This window comes from Mercenaria mercenaria, chromosome 19 (assembly GCF_021730395.1).
Source record: "Mercenaria mercenaria strain notata chromosome 19, MADL_Memer_1, whole genome shotgun sequence".
NCBI lineage: Eukaryota > Metazoa > Mollusca > Bivalvia > Venerida > Veneridae > Mercenaria > Mercenaria mercenaria.
Window position 1 is genome coordinate 24747473 of NC_069379.1, and position 16124 is coordinate 24763596.

At 36.6% G+C, this 16124-nt stretch overlaps 1 protein-coding gene across 4 annotated transcripts in view; it reads right to left on the reverse strand.

The window, feature by feature from the left end:
- The window catches only part of LOC123542835 (uncharacterized), a 220215-nt gene that overhangs the window by 17418 nt on the left and 186673 nt on the right, over positions 1-16124 (reverse strand). For all 4 annotated transcript variants that reach the window (XR_008368678.1, XM_053531771.1, XM_053531770.1 and 1 more), the window contains 4 exons: positions 6234-6410; positions 3634-3736; positions 2050-2181; positions 102-188 (listed from right to left, as the gene is read on the reverse strand). Coding sequence is in view for 3 of the 4 variants with exons in the window: in XM_053531771.1 (XP_053387746.1) it covers positions 102-188; positions 2050-2181; positions 3634-3736; positions 6234-6410 (499 nt within the window). In the remaining variant the exon portion in view is untranslated. The remainder of the gene's footprint in view (positions 1-101; positions 189-2049; positions 2182-3633; positions 3737-6233; positions 6411-16124) is intronic.

Sequence of the window (16124 nt, forward strand, 5' to 3'; positions counted from 1 at the left end):
ATCCCTCCACCTTTGGTGGGAGCTAATAAAAGGTGTGACAATCACAAGAACAGTTTTCAGCCACATATAACACTGATAATAACACTTTTAACCACACATACCTAATAAAAGGTTTGGTCATCATAACAACAGTTTTCAGCCATAACGTAGGGTGTACCATCAACAAGGCCTTCAAGTTCTTCCGTAATCTGGAATATACAACAACATATAGCCATAACACTACAAGAGAGGCATAGTGACCCTATTTCGCTCACCAGACCTTGATTAGTTGACCTTGAATATATGTTAAACAAAAAATATATGACACAAAGGTTCATGAATGGAAACATCTTTGTTCAGTATAAACAATATTAAACAGGTCAAATGTCCCAATGTTAACAAATTTGTGACATGACTTTAATGGAAGATCCGCTAAGCAGTTCAAACAAGAGCTGCCACTAATGGTGACAAATGCCCCCGCAGCGCTTTGACCTTTGACCTGGTGACCCCAAAGTCAGTAACGGTTTTGTACTCAATAAGTACTATCAGTATGTGAAGTTTGAAGGTCCTGGGTGCAGTGGTTCGTGAGTAAAGTGCCTTCATGCAAAAAATTAACATTGGACCATGTGATTTTGACCTTTGTCCTGGAGACCCCAAAGTCAGTATGGGTCGTGTACTCAATAAGTACTATCAGCATGTGAAGTTTGAAGGTCCTGGGTGCAGTGGTTCTCGAGCAAATTGCCTTCATGCAAAAAGTTAACATTGGCCCCTGTGGCCTTGTCCTTTGACCTGGTGACCCCAAAGTCAGTAGTGGTGGTGTACTCAATAAGTACTATCAGCATGTGAAGTTTGAAGGTCCTGGGTGCAGTGGTTCGAGAGTAAAGAGCCTTCATGCAAAAAGTTAACACTGGCCCCTGTGACCTTGACCTTTGACCTGGTGACCCCAAAGTCAGTAGGGGTCGTGTGCTCAATAAGTACTATCAGCACGTTAAGTTTGAAGGTCCTGGATGCAGTGGTTCACGAGTAAAGTGCCTTCATGCAAAAAGTTAACATTGGCCCCTGTGACCTTGACCTTTGATCTGGTGACCCCAAAGTCAGTAGGGGTCGTGTACTCAATAAGTACTATCAGCACGTGAAGTTTGAAGGTCCTGAGTGCAGTGGTTCACGAGTAAAGTGCCTTCATGCAAAAAGTTAACATTGGCCCCTGTGACCTTGACCTTTGACCTGGTGACCCCAAAGTCAGTAGCGGTCGTGTACTCAATAAGTACTATTAGCAGGTGAAGTTTGAAGGTCCTGGGTGTAGTGGTTCGCGAGTAAAGTGGCTTAATGCAAAAAGTTAACATTGGCCCCTGTGACCTTGACCTTCAACCTGGTGACCCCAAAGTCAGTAGCAGTTGTGTATTCAATAAGTACTATCAGCACGTGAAGTTTGAAGGTACTGGGTGCAGTGGTTCGCAAGTAAAGTGCCTTCATGTAAAAAGTTAACGTTGTGACGAACGAACGAACAAACAAACTAACGAACGGACGGACAGTTGAAAACTAATATGCCTCTCTTCGGGGGCATAAAAAAAATTCAGTTGAAGATATTTCTATTCTTAGCTCTAGAAGCCCCTTAAATTGGCCATGTGAAGAAATTTAATAGTGGACTTTATATAAGACTGCTACAAAACAAGTTTAATGATGATCCATCAAGCACTTCATGAGAAAAGTTGTTTAAAGGATTTTCTAGTTCTAGTTCTAGTGGCCCTGAAAAAGGGCTAAGTGCCCTTGTTTGAACATACTGAAGAGATAGAAGTTCTTATAATGATGCAACAAACTAAAGTTTGATTAAGATCAATCAATAGGTTAAGGTGAATTTGAAGGTTTTCCTATCTTTAGCTCTAGAGGCCTGTGTCCCATTTTTGAACATATTTGGAAGAGGACATAGTTTGTTGAGATTCATCATGTAGTTCATGATAACTTTTTTCTAATATTAGCTCTAGAACCACTAAAAGGGGCAGCTATTATCTCTAAAACAAGGTATCAGTTCCAGAAACAGACCATTCAAAACTAAATACTATATATATATACCTTCTATCAATCATCTGGTAGCACCTTTTCAGCCAACCAAAACTTGGCATTTGTCGTCTTGGTGTGGCCCCATGGAAATAAACTATCATATAGTCTTCTGCTACCAAAAGTTCTAAAGTACTTATCACATATCTGTAAAATAATGGACAAATCATTCAGATATTTGTAAACTTCCAAAATATATAAAGCCAGGCAATTAATTTATCTTAAGTCTAAAATCCATATCTATCTGTAACAAGTCTACAATATTACGGTACCTATTTTATATTGATTGTAGAGAAAAGTTTTGCAACTGAGTTTACAAATGCTCATGTCTCTGTAAATCTATCGTACACTTCAACTTTCATTGAAATCCACCTCTGTAAATCTATCGTACACTTCAACTTTCACTGAAATCCACCTCTGTAAATCTATCGTACACTTCAACTTTCACTGAAATCCACCTCTGTAAATCTATTGTACACTTCAACTTTCACTGAAATACACCTCTGTAAATCTATCGTACACTTCAACTTTCACTGAAATACACACCCACATGTCTCTGTAAATCTATCGTACACTTCAACTTCCACTGAAATCCACACCTACATGTTGAGTTTGTACTGTATATCTCCTTCAAAAAACCATATGTATGGTTTCATTTAAACTCCTAGATTACAACAAGAATTTTCTACTAATAGGGCACTCAACTATTTGAAGCCCTTCCACCTAATACTAGCCTTACAAGCAAAAGCATTTTTTTTTTTTTTTTTTTTAATTTAACGTCGCACCGACACATGATAGGTCATATGGCGACTTTCCAGCTTTAATGGTGAAGGAAGACCCCAGGTGCCCATCCATGCATTATTTCATCACGAGCGGGCACCTGGGTAGAACCACCGACCTTCCGTAAGCCAGCTGGATGGCTTCCTCACATGAAGAATTCAACGCCCTGAGTGAGGCTCGAACCCACATCGATGAGGGGCAAGTGATTTGAAGTCAGCGACCTTAACCACTCGGCCATGGAGGCCCCCAGCAAAAAAGCTTTAGCAAAATTTTGTTGATAAAGAGGCATAATTTTGCGAAAACGTAAGCTAGAGTTATGAAAGCTTGTCATGTAAGGTCATCACATGATGCAATAGATGTGTGAAGAATCTGAAAACATTTGGTCCAGTAATTCCTGAAAAACATGCTTACATGCAAAACTTGAACCAAAATTTCTATGTTATAAAGAGGAATAATTATGACAATATAGAAGTTGTGTTATGTAACTTGTCCTGTAATATTATTTTATGATACCAAATATATTTATGAAGCTTGAAAGCATTACACTTACATGACACGGAAAAAATCTCCTGTTAGATCTATATTATGCTGCATAACATGATTTTCAATTTATTTGGAAGCAGTGAAGAAACATCAGGTGTTACCTACAGTTACTATGAGTGCAACTTGGCTTGTAATACACCAGTTAAAACCAGTGAGACAAATCATTTGGTAAATAAAGAGACTTTTTTGTCAAATAACTTTAATTTACATGAAATTGTCAGTTGCCTGCTAAAACTGAACAAGTCGCTAACTGAACTGTAGGAGGATTTTACTTACAGGAATAGATTGTCCATGACATACTGGTAGTCTCGTCTGCCTCGATCAGGTAGGTAACAACCACAGAATAGAATAATTGCATTGAGACCGTCACCATAGTAACCTGCAAAAACACATTTATTTCTGTTATAAAGCATGTCACTTTCAAGAGCAGTAGGGGTATTTTTTGCAATGTTTCTGTAGTGAAGATACATATTTTTCCTATAAACATAACAAATGCATTGAGTATGTGAACATAGTAACCTATAAGCCTATTACAGATATATCTCGGGATACATTGAAACTTCAAAAACACAACACTAACATGGCTCAAAATAACTCCTATTTTCAGTTTTGATTCAAATTATCTAAATTTCAATATGAAACAAGAGCTGTCACTAATGGTGACAAATGCCCCTGCAGCACCTTGACCTTTGACCTGGTGACCCCAAAGTCAGTAGGGGTCGTGTACTCAATAAGTACTATCAGCATGTGAAGTTTGAAGGTCCTAGGTGCAGTGGTTCGCGAGTAAAGTGCCTTCATGCAAAAAGTTAATGTTGGCCCCTGTGACCTTGACCTTTGACCTGGTGACCCCAAAGTCAATAGGGGTGGTGTACTCAATAAGTACTATCAGCATGTGAAGTTTGAAGGTCCTGGGTGCAGTGGTTCGCGAGTAAAGTGCCTTCATGCAAAAAGTTAACGTTGTGACTAACTAACTAACTAACTAACTAACTAACTAACTAACGAACAGTTGAAAACTAATATGCCTCTCTTCGGGGGCATAAAAATACCTATTTGCATAACATCATGTTTTGTTTGACAAAACTATAAAAAATGAGCGACAAAATAACAAGCTTGAAATAATGACTTTTCACTGACCTGTTGATCAAATCACTGAATGTTTATCAAAATGATTTTTTGTGTATTCCTCATTGCCTATTAAAAACTTTAAAATCAAAACAGCCTATACCAGCACATATTAACAATGCATTTCAAGTTCCCCTTATCAGTTTCGAAAATGAGCCTAAAAGATATGTTCAAACCTGGTTCTCTGAAATTTCTATTTGTGCTATAGAAAACACTGCCTACATGCGTTGATGGAAAAAAAAAACACTACCCATGTGTACACCTTTAATAGAAAATTTATAATGTTTTATAGAACTGACAGTTCCTCATATATCATATCAAATTTATTGCAGACCAGAAATCATGATATAAAACCGTAAATCTCCTGTATGAATATTATCAAAATTGTTTTAACATTAGAAACTATATGCACTAGGTTAATGTTTATTTTGTTATAAAAAAAACTGCTCAAATATTTCACAATAATTTCTTGCTGAATGTCAGGAAGTGTTGTGTTAAAATGTTACACAGAGTCTTACTTCAAATCTAAATTTTAACGACTTGTATTTCTTAGCTACAGTGGTTAAGGTCGTTGACTTCAAATCACTTGCCCCTCATCAATGTGGGTTCGAGCCTCACTTGGGGTGTTGAATTCTTCATGTGAATAAGTCATCCAGCTGGTATACAGAAGGTTGGTGGTTCTACCCAATCTGACTTAAGTACTTGATCTTCTAAACTTAGATTCGAGAACGGCCCATTCACATTCGTCTTCTGTATATTTTGGATTTCCAATATTGCTATTTTTATTTTTGCAAATCTATTTTTATCTGAACCAATCAGACGACTTTTTTGAATGTCAAAGAGTAAGAAAAATATGCAGTCAGTCTGGAGCTTGCACCCGTGACCACTCGCTTACAGAGCAAGTGCCCTACCAACTGAGCTAACTGACTATCTGACACTTTACGTCATAAGAACTGTAAATATGAAAAACAGATTTGGAAAATGTTGTAAGTTAAGCTCTGATTGGCTAGCGAAAGGGTCATCAGAATGAGGCAATCAATAGCTCGTCTTCAGATCCTAAGCGTAGTGTAATAGGAGATGTACTTTAGTCAGATTGGGTTCTACCCAGGTGCCCGCTCGTGATGAAACAATGTACGGAGGGGCACCTGGGGTCTTCCTCCACCATCGAAGCTGGAAAGTCATCATACGACCTATAATTGTGTCGATGTGACATTAAACCCAACAAAATAAAATAAATTTCTCAGCCACATAAACCAATGAAACAAGTTACGAGAACCTAGTTGCACAAAGGCTTGTCCAACGGCTTGTTAATTTTGTTGATCATAAACTGATTCAGTGATATAAACAGCAATGAATTCCAAAATATAACTACTGGATATGTTTGAAGCCATGATGACCAGATTTCCTTGTTCAAAGAATATAATGGCAAAAACATTTGACTTATTAGACAAAAGTAATGAAAAGCTGGAGCTAGTGAGTGCATGGATTTCCAAAACATTTGCTTTAACAGGCAAATCTAAATCTTTGATATATCAACATCTTTATCATACAGAACTTCACTAAATTTCTGAACCCAAATATCCCTGCTATTGCATTTAATAACATTATACGTGTACTAGTAGTGTATTAAATACATTCGCTTTGACGAGAATCCTGCATGTATGTATAGAAGTGTAACTATGTCACTTCTAGTATAGTAATCATCAATATGAAAGGTAACAAAAAATACAATAAATCTGAGAGTTAACAATTACCTCCATGTGACAGAACTTTCTTGTAGGGTTCTATCACTTTCATATCTACACGATAATCCTTGCCTGCTATTTCTACCTTACGGAATTTTGTATTCTCGTACTTTTCCCTTTCTGCTTCATCATCACGATATTCTACAAACTTTTTAGAATCAGATGTTGGAGTGATAGGCGTGTCATCTGTAAATATAAAACTTTTTGTACTGTCTCTGCTGTGTTCTCAAGGCAAAACAACAAGAAATAGGCCACACAAGAAATAAATTGCTTATTCTAGATAAATCTGAATAACTGAATAATAATTGAATATCTATGAAACCCTTGTTTTTCCAAATAACTTGAGAAAACCAGCCATGCAGCCTTGTGGTCAAGTTTTATTTACTAACAAAGCAAAACGACTTGAATTCTTGAATTCCAGTGTCTGGACTTGGATTGGAACACCAGAACTCTGCGCTGACAGTCTAGACCACCTGGCCAAAATGGACATTCAATGATCCCTAACCATGAGAACTGTGTGCTAAGGTAAGCTAAAACTCAAGGTCAGAATGAACTGCACCTTTCATAATACTTACAGCAACTCTTAATTAACACATTGTGACTAGATTCTAAGACCACATGAATAATTCATAAACAAGTCCCTACAGCAAAATCAAACTACAGCTAACACTTAATGTGATTAATACCCCTGAATACCATATTGTCACAGGAAATAAGGTAATTTGTCCTCGCTCCAAAGAAGGAAAGATAGCTTTATTTAATAAGGAGAGAGCAGCGATGGGAGGGGGTGAAGCAAACAATAGGGCAAGGATGGCCATAGCTTGCTCACCTGAGTTTCACAGCTTGCCTGAACGGTTATATATGTGGAAATATTTTGAAATTGGGCCAGTATATTCTGACAAGAAGATTTTAATGTGTGTGTGAGGAGGGGTAGAGCTGGTGGGGAATGATGATATGACACTATAGACAATATCAAAGACAATAAACTAACAGTAAAAATATTTTTTTTGGTGGTGGAATAAGGTTTTTTATTTTGAGGTAAACTGGTCAGGTGGGGATGATGTAGTACTAAGAGAGAAGGTAAACTGGTCAGGTGGGGATGATGTAGTACTAAGAGAGAAGGTAAACTGGTCAGGTGGGGATGATGTAGTACTAAGAGAGAAGGTAAACTGGTCAGGTGGGGATGATGTAGTACTAAGAGAGAAGGTAAACTGGTCAGGTGGGGATGATGTAGTACTAAGAGAGAAGGTAAACTGGTCAGGTGGGGATGATGTAGTACTAAGAGAGAAGGTAAACTGGTCAGGTGGGGATGATGTAGTACTAAGAGAGAAGGTAAACTGGTCTGGTAGGGATGATGTAGTACTAAGGCCAGCATTTTTTAATTTTCTGGTTTACGGGAGCGCCGACCCTACTTTTTGACAAAACAAAATAAAAATAAAAGTCATTTTCAGTATTTTTATTTTCATTTTACCCGCCGACCGTCCATAATTGCTGCTGCCAAAAATAAAAGTTTAACTGTATGGTAGAGGTTTTTAATCTAGATCAGTAGACGCATGAAAAATGGCGGCCTACATGAATGTACATTGTGTGAAATTAAATAGGAAAAATATACAAGTTTACAGACAATAATCTTTGGAATAAGTTGGCAGAGATAACAAGTATTGTAAACAAATTGGATCTGAGTAGAAAATACAACATCTAAAGCTCAACATTAGGAGTAATCACCTACGAAAAAGACCTTCACCTGTCAACGCTGTCCAGATGTTGAAAAATCTGGCGTATCACATGTACGAGATTTGTTGTCTGTATATTATAATTGGACAACGATCAAATTCATGTGGGACTGTCAGAAAAATACCACAATTCATAAAAAAGGAAAGAAACCAAAGAAATGGCAAGACGGAAGAGCAAAAGTGAGTCAACTTGCTAAACACATTTTTTTTTACTTTGAAGTCTTGAGGGGTAGAGAAGAAAAAAAAAACTAATGTCACAATTTTCAGTAGTTCTGTTCTATATAAAGTGCAATTTCAATGTAAAATGACACATGTACCTGCAATTGCTTGACAATGATAAATGTAATAAAAGATTCAAACTAGTCAAAATAATTGGACAGTCCGAGTGGAACTAATGGCCATATGAAAAAGATTCTCTCAATATTTCCTAGAACTGCCTAAAATTAGTTTGACTAAAGTTCTAGCCAGCTACTGTAACTCAAAAGATAATTATCAGACATGAAACTCCCAGCAATATTCTCATGTTCACTTAAGTATATCGATAAAATCTGTAAGAAGACCTTTTGAAAGTAAGTATGGGATGAACAGTCAGACACTATATGCCACATGTGCTTTTGACACTGAGGAACACATAATGACATATCAAGTAATAAATGTTTTTTTCGGACTCATAACTTAATAATTCCAAGTCCCATCTCAGTGAAGGGAAACTGGCTGATTCAGACCATGGCTGATTCGGCCCAGGCTTATTCGGACCAAATATTTTGGCTGATTCGGACCAAATTCTTTGAACAAAAGTACAAAATAACCATATATTTTGGCTGATTTGGACCACAAACTTTGATTTAAGAGTCAATAAGGACCATATATTTTGGATTTTTCAGCAATGTTCAGGAAATAGTCTTGATTATAGGGATTTAACTTGAAGTAAGGACATTTATATGATAAAATATACACCGTACAAGCAGGTAAGAAGTTTTGACAAGCTAAAATGCATCAGTTATGCATTTAAATAAGCATTTTAATAATTATTTGCATCAGAAATTAAACTTAATACTCACAAATGTTATTTTTACTCATGATATTAGTGTCAGGAACAATTTGGGCCAAATAAGCCAAGAAAATTTGGTCCGAATCAGCCATAGTCCGAGTCAGCCTGTATTCCAGTGAAGAGTCTTATAAATCTCAGATAATGTTGTTTGAACATCAGTCGAGTGGTTGTTATTTTGTACACATTTTAACTGAATCAAAATTCAGATTGTTTTGGCTTGTCGTACAATATAGGTGGCACTGACAGTCGGTAAAATATAAAACAATATTCAAGCCACTGAAACTTTACCAAAGCAATTTAATTTTAAAGTCAGTGTGCATAATATTTATCAATTCGTAACTTTTCATTTCTAGTATGACAGTGCCTGTCTTTTAAGACTGCATCTCCAGCGAAGTAATATGCATGTATGCAGGATGCAGACCTAAAGTAGTCATTGTATATCCCCATTTTAATAGCAGTTTTTATTCATGTTTATATAATAAACATTATGCAGTGTTCTTATGATATGACAATGTCAATTGTGGTATATGTATATTTTATTATGAAAAATGTTTCCATATGTCTATTTTTACTACAAAATTGATACATACAAAAACACAAATAGTGGTAGAAAACAACAGTATACTGAGATGATGAGATATAAACCAGTTCAGAATAGTTCATTTATGAGCGTGTATGCAATTTAAGCTTGCAAGCTTGTTTTTTGTGGTTTACAAAAAATAAAAAAATTGTATCCTTTTGGACGTTTTATTTTCATTTATTTGGTCGACTGCTCAAAATTGGGACTTTTATTTTTATTTTTATTTGTCCCCCCCGACCCAAATTTTTTGAAAAATCTCCCGTAAACTAGAAAATAAAACAAGAGCACCGCCTTGCGGGTGCTGACGCTCATCTGATTTTTTTTGTGTAATAGAAATATTGTCCTACCCATGATTTTCTAAGTCTAAAAAGGGCCATCATTCTTGCAAAAAGCAGGTTAGAGTTATGTTTCTTGATGTTCAGTGTCCACTTATGATGGTGAAAAACTGTTGCAAGTTTTAAAGCAATAGCTTTGATAGTTTATGAGAAAAGTTGACTTAAACATAATACTCAACCAAGAAAATTATTTTCTAAGTCCAAAAAGGGCAATAATTATTGCAAAAAGCAGGATGGAGTTATGTTGCTTGCTGTACAGGGTCAGCTTATGATGGTCAACAAGTGTTGCAAGTTTCAAAGCAATAGCTTTGATAGTTTAAGAGAAAAAGTTGACCTAAACATAAAACTTAACCAAGAAATCTGATATTTTCTAAGTCCAAAAGGGGCCATAAATCTTGCAAAAAGCAGGATGGAGTTATGTTTCTTGCTGTACAGGGTCAACTTATGATGGTGAACAAGTGTGATGGTGAACAAGTGTTGCAAGTTTTAAAGCAATAGCTTTGATAGTTTAGGATAAAAGCTGACCTAAACATAAAACTTAACCAAGAAAACTGATTTTCTAAGTCCAAAAGGGGCCATAAATCTTGCAAAAAAAAAGATGGAGTTATGTTTCTTGATGTACAGGGTCTGCTTATGATGGTGAACAAGTATTCCAAGTTTCAAAGCAATAGCTTTGATAGTTTAGGAGAAAAGTTGACCTAAACATAAAACTTAACCAAGAAATCTGATATTTTCTAAGTACAAAAGGGGCCATAAGTCTTGCAAAAAGCAAGATGGAGTTATGTTTCTTGCTATACAGGGTCAGCTTATGATGGTGAACAAGTATTCCAAGTTTCAAAGCAATAGCTTTGATAGTTTAGGAGAAAAGGTGACCTAAACATAAAACTTAACCAGGCAACGCCGACGCAGACGCCGACGCCGACAACCGCTCAAGTGATGACAATAACTCATCATTTTTTTTCAAAAAATCAGATGAGCTAAAAATGTTGGCCTAAGACAGAAGGTAAACTGGTCTGGTAGGGATGATGTTGTACTAAGAGAGAAGGTAAACTGGTCTGGTTGGGATGATGTAGTACTAAGAGAGAAGGTAAACTGGTCTGGTAGGGATGATGTTGTACTAAGAGAGAAGGTAAACTGCTCTGGTAGGGATGATGTAGTACTAAGAGAGAAGGTAAACTGGTCAGGTGGGGATGATGTAGTACTAAGAGAGAAGGTAAACTGGTCTGGTAGGGATGATGTAGTACTAAGAGAGAATATCAAGAAACACAAGAAACAGAAAGTAAAAACATGAGCACTGCCTATGGGTGTCATTGCTTAACTGCAAGTGCTGGACAGTATGTAAGGAAAGAGTTACAGTTCAGAATTTCTAAGTACAAAAAGGGCCATTATTCTCACAAAATGCAGGTTAGAGTTATGGTTCTTGGCCTACTTAGTCACCTACTGATGACAAACACGTGTGCAAAGTTTCAAAGCTGTATCTCCTATAGTTTTTGAAAAAAGGTGAACCTAAACAAAAACTTTAACGAAGAAACTCAAATTTTCTAAGGGTTCTAACAAAATGCATATCAGAGTTATGGTTCTTACCCTTCACAGTCACCTAATGATGATAAACAAGTGTGCAAACTTTCAAAGCTCTTACAGTTTTTGAAAAGGTGAACCTAAACAAAAATTTTAACCAACAGCAACTATCAAGTGATGACAACACCTCATAGATTTTTTTTTATCAGACACGCTAAAAATCTGTTGGTGTTGGGAAAGGGGTGCAGTAATGTGTGGGTGGGAACTTGAAGGAATTTGGTAGAAGGCCACCCAATGAACATTTGTATGAAATTATTTTTCATCTGGGTCAGCAGTTTCAGACAAGAATACTTTTCTATACAGCTATATAAGCAAACTAGCCCCACCCTTGGCAGCCATCATTTTATAGATATCAACATGGCTGGACGAATTTGGTAATAGGTCATCCAGGGAACATTCCAGCATTGCTATTTAAAACAAGTGAATGAAGTACTGCCATGCAATACGAGTCCCCTACTGGAAGGCAACTAATTTTCTCTATCGCAGTATAACATAATGAACTGATATCTGTCAACAATGTATAAACAATATTGTACTATATATACAATATGTTATAACAAAACATTTGGATTAAAATTTGTATGTATAAAAACCTATAGTTCTCACTCAGTTTTATTAAGGTTTCGGCCTTAAAGCCTTTATCAAAATGACAAATTCCAAGAATTACTCTACATCATGGCGTCTCATAATATAACAACATTTGAAATACAAAACCGGAACTGACGTTTTTGGTACCCCTTAGGGTAAATACTGTGATAAAAACCTATAGTTTGGCCGATTATCAAAAAGGTATCTTATAAGTTACTTATAGTAAAAAAAAAAAACAACAACAAAAAAACAAGAGTGCCAGAATGTCACAATGTATGCCCGTCATAGCAAATTTCTTTACACTAGCACTTCTATTTGCAAATGGAATTTTAATTCTGTGGTTGTGTAGTAATTATTGTAATTCTTTTGTTTTTCTAAATCCACAAAAAAACTCCTTACCAGGCAGAGATACATTAAAATAAACCTAAAATTTGAAAGTAACATTATGTTGTACCACAGAAAAGTGGTCTTGGCTTTTCCCTATGGTCAATTATAAATAAGTTACATAGTAACAACTAAGGAAAGTTAATCTTAAAACAAACAAAACAAGAGCTGTTGGAGGACAGCAACGCTCGACTATTCAACAGCCTTGTCAATTGAATGAATACAAAAGTCGAAAAAGGGGCATAATTTTGTAAAAATGGGAAAAAGGGTCATGGAACCTTCAAAGTGCTTAAGTTTCAATCCTTTCCCATAAGTGGAAAATGAAATACCAGCTTACATACAAAAACTTAACCAAAAACTTCTAAGTTGAAAAAGGGGCATAATTTTGAAAAAAATTGCAAAATAGAGTTATGGGACCTATACAGTGCATGTCAGATCATGACAGTGAACAAGTGTGCAAAGTTTCAATCCATTCCCATTAGTGTGTACTGAGATAACAGCTTACATACAAAACCTTAACCAAGAATTTCTAAGTCGAAAAGGGGGCATAATTTCATAAAAAAGCAAAACAGAGTTAAGGAACCTGTGCAATGTAGGTCAGTTTATCACAGTGAGTAAGTGTGTGAAGTATCAATCCATTCCCACAAGTCGTTACTGAGATACCAGCTTACATACAAAACCTTTACCAAAAATTTCTAAGTCGAAAAAGGGACATAATTTTGTAAAAAAGCAAAATAGAGTTATGGAACCTGTGCAATGTAGGTCAGTTTATCACAAAGAATAAGTGTGTGAAGTTTCAATCTGTTCCTGCTAGTGGTTACTGAGATACCAGCTTACATAGAAAACCTTAACCAAGAATTTCTAAGTCGAAAAAGGGGCATAATTTTGTAAAAAAAGCAAAATAGAGTTATGGAACCTGTGCAATGTAGGTCAGTTTATCACAGTGAATAAGTGTGTGAAGTTTCAATCCATTCCCACAAGTGGTTACTGAGATACCAGCTTGCATACAAAACCTTAACCAAATCGGGACGCGGACACCGACGCATGGGCGAGTCCAATAGCTCTACTATTCTATGAATAGTCAAGCTAAAAATCCAAAATAAATTCTAAGTCCACACAAAAATCCTTACCTGAGGTAGAGATAGGTCAAAATATACCTCAAAATTGGATGTAACATACATGTTGTACTACAGAAAAGTGGTCTTGAATTTTCCCTATGACTAGAAACGAAAAAGTTACAACATAAGCTATTCATAGTAACAACAAAGGGAAGTAATTCTAAAGAAGGGACCTGCGCATGACACTCTGTCTCATGATGGTGTACAATTGTGCCAATTTACATCAAAATCCCTCCATGCATGAAGAAGAAAGGCTCCAAACAAGGTCATTCTTGAATTTGGCATCTGATCTCTAAGTGTGACCTTGACCTTAGACCTAGGGACCTGGTTCTTGCGCACAGCAATCTGTCTCATGGCAGTGAACATTTATGCCAAGTTACATCAAAATCCCTCCATGAAAAAAAGAAGAAATGTTCCAGACAAAGTCATTTTTGTATCTGACCTTTGGCCTCTATGTGTGACTTTGACCTTTGACCTAGGGATCAGGTTCTTGGGCAAGACACTCTGTCTCATAGTGGTGAACATTTATGCCAAGTAATATTCAAATCCTGTTTGGCATGACAAAGTTATACACCGGACAGGAAAAAAACCCTATTGACCTTTGACCTCCAATTGTGACCTTGACCTTTGAGCTAGGGGTCTGGGTTTAGACCATGACATGTCATCTCATCATGGGGAACATTTGTGCCAAGTAATATTAAAATCCCTTCATGCATGGTCGACTTATGGTCCGAACAGAAAAAAAGCCCTGTTGTTGACCTCCAATTGTGACCTTGACCTTTGAGCCAGGGGTCCGGGATTTTTGCATGACATGTCGTCTCATCATGGGGAACATTTGTGCCAAGTGATATTAAAATCCCTTAATGAATGACAGAGTTATGGACCGGACACAAAACAGACCCTGTTCATGCCATGTTAACATCTGACTGCCAAGTGTGACCTTGGTCTTTGAGGAAGGGGTCTGAAAGTTGTGCAGGACACATCATCTTATTATGAAGTACATTGGTGACAAATAATATTAAAATCCCTTCATGGATGGCAGAGTTATGGACCGGACAGGAAAGAAGCCCTGTTGACCTTTGACCTCCAATTGTGACCTTGACCTTTAAGCTAAGGGTCCGGGTTTTGCGCATGACACGTCGTCTCATCATGAGGAACATTTGTGCCAAGTAATATTAAAATCCCTTCATGGATGACAGAGTTATGGACCAGACATGAAATTGCGGATGGATGGATGGACTGACGGACGGAAAAGCGCATTCCTATAGTCCCCGAAACTGGTTTTCAACCAGTAGGGGACTAATAAATGGTTTGAGAGGAGGATTTTAAAACTTTTCCATACAGTAAAAAAACTAGCCCCTCCTCTGGCTTCCATGTTTTTAACAAAACAGAATGATTTGCAGGGTTTTAGCGGAGGATCAGCCAAGCCACACTGATGTGAAAGTATTTTCATACTGAACCAGCAGTTTCAGTGAAGAATGTTTTTAACTTTTCCATCTAACCATACAGCGAAAATTGGCTCTGTCCTCAGGCAGTCGTGTTTTTTTAAGAAATCAACATTGCTTGAAGGAATTTGGTAGCGGGTAACCCAAGGAATATTTATTTCAAATTATTCTGAAATCAAGCCAGCAGTTTAAGAGATTGTTTTCAATACAGCCCCTTGCAGCCAGGTAATTTAACAAAACAGAATGATTTGAAGGAATTCAATAACATTACTAAACAAATATTTTTCAATGAAGCCAGTACTTTTTGAGGAGAAGATTTTAAAGATTTCCTTTTAGCCAATTTGTAAAAGCTAGCATTGCCCCTTGGCACATGTTTTTAATGAAAAAGAATTATTTCAAAGACTTTGGTAGAGAGTAACTTTGGGAACATTGCTGTGAAATTATTTTGAAATCATTCCTAGCAGTTTTACAGAAGAACTTTTTCAAAATTTTCCATATAGCCATAGTGCCCGTGTTTTTTTTAAAAAGAAACAGTAATGATCTGAAAGAATTCAATAGGTGGTCATCCAAAAAACACCTGTGAAAATACTTCCAAATTGGTTAAGTGGTTCATGGCAACCACAATTCTGAGCATACATGACCTAGATTTGAAGAAATCTTGAAAAGGGATCACCCAAGGAACTCTCGTTAAAACTGGCAGGGCGGTTTGGAAGAGATGTTCTTTAAAGAAACTGTGGATGACAGACGGACATTTTGTGTTCAGGTGAGCTTAAAAAATCAGAGGTATGAGATTTACCAAAATGACCTTTTCCTTTATAAAATGACAAAATGATGTTAATGCAAAGAAAACAAGAGCTGTCCGAAAGACAGTCAATGCTTGACTATTCGAACTGTTGTCCCAAAAACAGGAATATTACCCTAAAAAAATATCTATAAAGATTCAATCCAGTATCTGCATCAGTTTTTGGAGTAACTTGCATGCAAAACTTAAGTTCAAAAGGGGAATAATCTTACAAAATACATGTCAGAGTTATAGGACTTGATGCTATGACCTAGTTTTATTAACCCGAAGAAAGATATGTAGTTTC